The sequence below is a fragment of the Peromyscus maniculatus genome, chromosome 9 (assembly GCF_049852395.1).
Source record: "Peromyscus maniculatus bairdii isolate BWxNUB_F1_BW_parent chromosome 9, HU_Pman_BW_mat_3.1, whole genome shotgun sequence".
NCBI classification, from domain to species: domain Eukaryota; kingdom Metazoa; phylum Chordata; class Mammalia; order Rodentia; family Cricetidae; genus Peromyscus; species Peromyscus maniculatus.
In genome coordinates, this window is record NC_134860.1 from 38,910,523 (window position 1) to 38,916,281 (window position 5,759).

The 5,759-nt window shown below is 51.1% G+C and overlaps 1 protein-coding gene across 2 annotated transcripts in view; it reads left to right on the forward strand.

The window, feature by feature from the left end:
- The window catches only part of Dusp29 (dual specificity phosphatase 29), a 47,990-nt gene extending 43,887 nt beyond the window's left edge, over positions 1 to 4,103 (forward strand). For both annotated transcript variants that reach the window (XM_076544667.1, XM_042284646.2), the window contains exons 4-5: positions 2,093 to 2,318; positions 3,621 to 4,103. In XM_076544667.1, coding sequence (XP_076400782.1) covers positions 2,093 to 2,318; positions 3,621 to 3,762 — 368 coding nt within the window. In that variant the 3' untranslated portion in view covers positions 3,763 to 4,103. The remainder of the gene's footprint in view (positions 1 to 2,092; positions 2,319 to 3,620) is intronic.
- The last annotated feature ends 1,656 nt before the right edge of the window (positions 4,104 to 5,759 follow it).

Genomic DNA, 5,759 nt, shown 5'->3' on the forward strand with positions numbered 1-5,759 from the left:
TCACTTTCACTGTTGCATCGAGGGAGGCAATTCTCAGGGAGTTGCCTGCCCCCTCCCCGGTGTGGCGTGGTGGAGAGAGCAGTGATGATTGGCATAGTTTTTGTCTGGGACATCATTCACACTAAGGCACCATTGCCTTCGTGAGTGTCACGAGGACAAAGCCGGCACATGTGTTAACACAGTCAATGTAGACAGGTGCTATTAGCAGGGTATGATGATGCAGGCCTGTAACTTCTGAACCCTGGAGGTGGAGGCAGGAGGACCAGGTGGTTGAAAAATATCCTGAGGTACATGGTGGATTCAAGGCCAGCCTGGGATACATAAGGCCCGTCTAAAACCACACCAAACCACACCACAAAACCCTCCAGAACTAGTGTGGAGACAGGTCTTCGTTAATGTTAGTTTGGGGGATGGTACAGTGAAACTACTTTCACTGTTTAGCCGGGCGGAGGTAGCTCATGCCTTCAATCCCAGCACTCTGGAGGAAGACAGCAGGTGCAGGAGGGTCTCTGTGAGTTCAAGACCAGCCTGGTCTACGATCGAATTCCAGGACAGCCAGAGCTGTTACACAGAGAAACCCTGTCTCAAAAAACCCAAACCAACCAACCAAACAAACAAAAAAACCCCAAACGACGTTCACTGTTTAAAAGCCCGGTGGGCCATGTGCCTCTTTCCTGAATCGATTTTACTCACTGCTCATCTGATTCTGCCCCTCCACTTGACAGTCAAGGAAATTAAGGCTTACGAGGCTGAGTGGTTCTGTCATTTGTCACCCAGTTGGCAGTTAGTAAGCAGAAGGGAGCCTGGGTCTCATGTCTGTAAGTCATGTGTCCTTACTCCAGACCTCCCAAAGGATTTTAGGTGCTGTTCCAGCTCTGGCACATTCATAGTCAAAGCCAGCCGTGTCCCATAGGTGCAGAAGGCAGGCACACCTTTGTCCTGCACTGCCAGTCCGAAGACAGGACGGCCATTCCAGGGTCATCCTAGGGCCATCCTAGGTGTGGAGTGCACTCTATTTAAATTGTTTAATTCCCGCACTTGAGGGACTGGGGCAGGAGAATATTGAGTTTGAAACCATCCTGGGTTACACAGGGAAACCCTGTCCAAAAAAAAAAAAAAAAAAAGTTAAAATAGTAGCTTGCAAGGACCAGGGAGGGGTCTAGCTCAGTAGAATGATGGGTGCTGAGCACATGCAAGGCCCCGTATGTGATGCCTAGCATCAAAAAAAGAAAGAAGGCACATGCTTTGGAAACAATTTTTGCTGGGGATGTAGCTTGAGCGTGTGTATCATGGGTAAGGTCTTGGGTTTTCTTCCCAGCATGGTGACAGCTGGGTGGACAGGGAGGGTTAAGAGAGAGAGAGAGAGAGAGAGAGAGAGAGAGAGAGAGAGAGAGAGAGAGCGCTATTCATCTACTGATTTATAGAGATCTCCAATGTAAACTGTTAAACGAAATAAGCAAGCTAGAGAAAAGGTCTTTGAAAGTCTGGAGCGTAGTTCAGTGCTTGTCTGGGAGGCATAAAGCCCTGATTTCTACCCACAGTAGAAGAGTCGAGAAGGGAGGGAGGGAAGGAGGGATGGGCGGGGAGAATCTAAAGCTTGTGGGTTTGGGAGTCAAGAAGGAAGAGTGAGGGAGGGGGTCGGCTCTTCGAGGCAGAGTTTTCTCTAGAAGAACAGATAGGGGAAAGGGGGTACCTGTTGCTCCGGAGAGTCAAGGAACCCTGTGGGGGGGGGGTCTCTCATCAGTCTCCTGGGGTACGCTCTGACATTTGAACCCTGCTAAACACGACTGACTAAACATTCAAACAGACAAAAGCTTCCAGGAGGCTTGGTGCCGTCTCCTCCGCCCGGGCAGCGCTTGTAGCGTTCACCAACCCTATCCCTCGCCAGTCAGCGACGCCAGTCAGCAGACGGCCTATTGGACACAAACCGCCTTCCCACCCCCACCACCGTGAGAGAGACGAGTGGCCGGGCCCCCACTTTGCAGGTGGGGAGCTGTGGCCCAACCCAAAGTGTGGGCCACAGAGAGAGTGAATGTGGGTTCAGGAGCCTCACCCCATTCACTCTGGCTTTCCTGTCCCCCTCCACCTGCAGGTAAGATCCTGGTTCACTGTGCCATGGGCCGAAGCCGGTCGGCAACCCTGGTCCTGGCCTACCTGATGATCCACAAGAACATGACCTTGGTGGACGCCATCCAACAAGTGGCTAAGAACCGCTGTGTCCTGCCCAACCGGGGCTTCCTGAAGCAGCTCCGAGAGCTGGACAAGCAGCTGGTGAAGCGGCGGCGGCAGGCCGGGCCGGGGGACAGCGAGCTGGGGAGGTAGGGGGCCCGCCCCAGGGAGGATCGGGGACCCTGGCGCCCAGAGCAGAGGAAGGCTGACGGGCGTCTGCTCGGAGGCTTTGTCGGTCATGGAGATGGGACAGTGAAATTAAAAGGCTGGGTACAGGGAGGATGCCCAGCTGTCTCCTCCAGGTCTAGTTCTCCATCTCACCGTGGGCCAGGCCGGCTGCAGGGGGACCCGGGTTCCGATGAGTACCACTGTGGTCTCCTGTCCTTTAAGTTGGAAGCAGAGAGGTATTTTTTTTTTTTAATGTGTGGGCATTGTGTTGTGATTAAATGTTTAGCTCTGAAAGAAAAAAAAATCACATTCTTATAAAAAAAAAAAACAAACCAAAAAACCTTAAAATAGAACTTGATTTTTTAACCACAGAAAACTGCCTGACAAGCTGTGTTACAAGACGGGCTTTACCAGTTAGGAGGAGCCTCAGAGCATCCGTGTGTCCTGGTGTCCATAGTGGGACGCGCGCGCGTGCGCGCGCGCACACGTGTGTGTGTGTGTGTGTGTGTGTGTATGTGCGCGCATGCGCGCGCAGCGCGCGTGTGTGTGTGTGTGTGTGTGTGTGTGTGCGTGTAAGGGGTGGCATGGAGTCCCTTCCTTATGTGTGTGTGTGTGTGTGTGTAAGGGGTGGCATGGAGTCCCTTCCTTATGTGTGTGTGTGTGTGCGCGCGCGTGCGTGCGTGCGTGCGTGCATGCGTGTGTGTGTGTGTGTGTGTGTGTGTGTGTGTGTGTGTAAGGGGTGGCATGGAGTCCCTTCCGTGTGTGTGTGTGTGTGTGTGTGTGTGTGTGTGTGTGTAAGGGGTGGCATGGAGTCCCTTCCTTATGTGTGTGTGTGTGTGTGTGTGTGCGCGTGTGTGTGCATGTGTGTGCGTGTGTGTGCGCGTGTAAGGGGTGGCATGGAGTCCCTTCCTTACGTGTGTGTGTGTGTGTGCGCGTGTGCGTGTATGTGTGTGTGTGTGTGTGTAAGGGGTGGCATGGAGTCCCTTCCTTACATCACAGCCAGAGCTGTCACCACCCAGATGAGCTGTGGACAATTTGGACAAGGAAGAGTGTAACCTCACAATTTGGGAGAAAGAGAGACACAGGAGACACTTAATTTGAGGGAGCCTGAATGCCTCTTTCCTTTTAGCGCCAGGAAGGGCACAATGGTGGTTCGTTTTCACTCACACCCGGAACTATTTGCAAAGGTCCGGTTTGCATGGAACTGGAGGGCAGGGCAGCAGGTGTGAGCTGGCCTCTCTTGCGAGTGGCGTCAGCACCACGAGGGTCCTTTTTCACTCAAGGAAACAGCAGCAGCATAGCAGTGTGGTGGCTTCCAGAAGCAGGAGCCCGGAAAAGATGGAACCTAGAGAGAGGCCTGCTGAGAGAGACCAGCCGTGGAGCACCACCAACGATGGTGTCCTGGAGAGAGCAGAGAGAGCCTGAGGCCTTGGGGGAATGGCAGGAAGGAACCCATGCTTCCTTCCAGTGTGAACTAGAGGGTCCAAGAGGATGTTCTTGCTGGAGGGATGCTGAAGTCCAGGGAAGCTGGGTAAAGCCAGGTCACTGTGACATCCGGGGGAGCTGTCTTGCTTTCATGCTACTTGTAGTTTGGGACCTTGTGGTTAGGCTGGTCTCCTGGGACTCTCCTGAGAATGCTCTGGGTGTCACCTTTGTCCAGGAGGAGGCTGGGTCCTCATCTTAACATAGGCATGGGAGATGACAGTTACAATATTGGCCTTGTAATAAAACAAACAAACAAAAAAACCCAAAACCTTGCTGAAAAGTTGAAACCAAACACACACATACAGTCACCTGGTCTTGCCAGGCGGCAAGCCTGAAGTGGAGACGGTGCTCAGCTGAGATGCCTGGCTGGATGAACCTCAAGTCATGATGGTGAGGGAAAGAACCCAGGGGTAGCATACCTACCAAGGATGGACGCGCTTGAGGACTCAATTTGGTGTCCGGGGAGCCACAGGCTCTTGGGAGAGGGACCTGGGGTCAGAGTAGTCCGTGGGCTTTTCATCAGAGCATCCTGATGACCCCTTCTGAACTCAGTTCTCTATTAGTCTTAGCCATTCAGTGTCCAGACAAGTCAGTATTTCCATTTTCATGATGCACTTGCGTTGTGAACTCATATGCACGAGACGTAGGACATACATAGTTCCATTGAGGTTTTCTTGAGCCTCTGACCCGGTACCTCCTCCCATACCCCACCTCTCTGTGGAGTAGAGTCCTGTCGAAACAGAGCACCTAATGTTGCATGCCTGGATTCTTCCTGGTGACTCCTGGGACTTAGAGGTAAGAGAAAGAAGGAACAGAAATGTTAGCAACAGTGTTTCAAGACTTCATAAGCAATGTTTGCATTCAGTTAAATAGCATTATCGAGACTTGGCACATTCCCGAACCCGGATTAAGGGGCCAAAAGCAAATTAAAACAGGCAGATGGCACTAAAATGCAGTGTGGGACATGGGAGATGAGGTAACCGGTGGAGAAGCCCACTCTAGACGAGTTAGTGGGGTGTTGGGAAAGAATATGCTTCCAAGTGTGCAGTGAAACAGAGAGGAGCCGGTCAAGGCCGTCTCTTATCACAAAAAGTGTGCCTCAACCCAAACGTGTTGGCAAGCAGTGCAGAGGGCCAAGGTGGACTCCATCTTTTTCCCTTAATGCAAGAGGGAGCTTGGCTTCCTCGATGGCTGAGGTTCAGCCTCACAGTCTACCCTGGACTGGCTAATTTGGAAAGAGGAAAATGGTTAAGTTCCAGGAATGTAGTAAGTTTTACAAGGTAAAGGAGATGAAAAGATTTGAATAAAAATTTTACAAGGTGGGGTAGGTAACTCAGGGAATATTGGCTCTTGGTGGGCTAGCCACCTTTGATAGAAAAAAAAAGCCATTTCTCACAGAGAAACCTTTATTGAACGGGGGAGGGTCTTGAGACAGCAGCTGACTGTGTAGCCCAGGTTGGTTTTGAATTCATGACCAAAGCTGGAGAGTTGGCTCAGTGGTTAACAGCACCCAGGGTTGATTCCCAGCACACACATGGTGGCTCACAACTGTCTGTAACTCCAGTTCCAGGGCATCCGATGGCTCTTCTGGCCTCCATGAGCACCAAGCACATATACACAGTACACGAAAAACACCTCTATAAAAGAAAGAAAGAAAGAAAGAAAGAAAGAAAGAAAGAAAGAAAGAAAGAAAGAAAGAAAGAAAGAAAGAAAGAAAGGAAGGAAGGAAGGAAGGAAGGAAGGATGGAAGGAAGGGAGAGAGGAGAGAGAGACAGAGAGAGAAAGAAAGAGAGAGAAAGAAAGAAAGAAAGAAAGAAAGAAAGAAAGAAAGAAAGAAAGAAAGAAAGAAAAAGAGAGAGAGAGAGAGAAAGAAAGATTCCAAAAAGAACCCAACGGTCCTCTCTCCCAGCAGGAGGGGGAATCTCACCCAGGACACA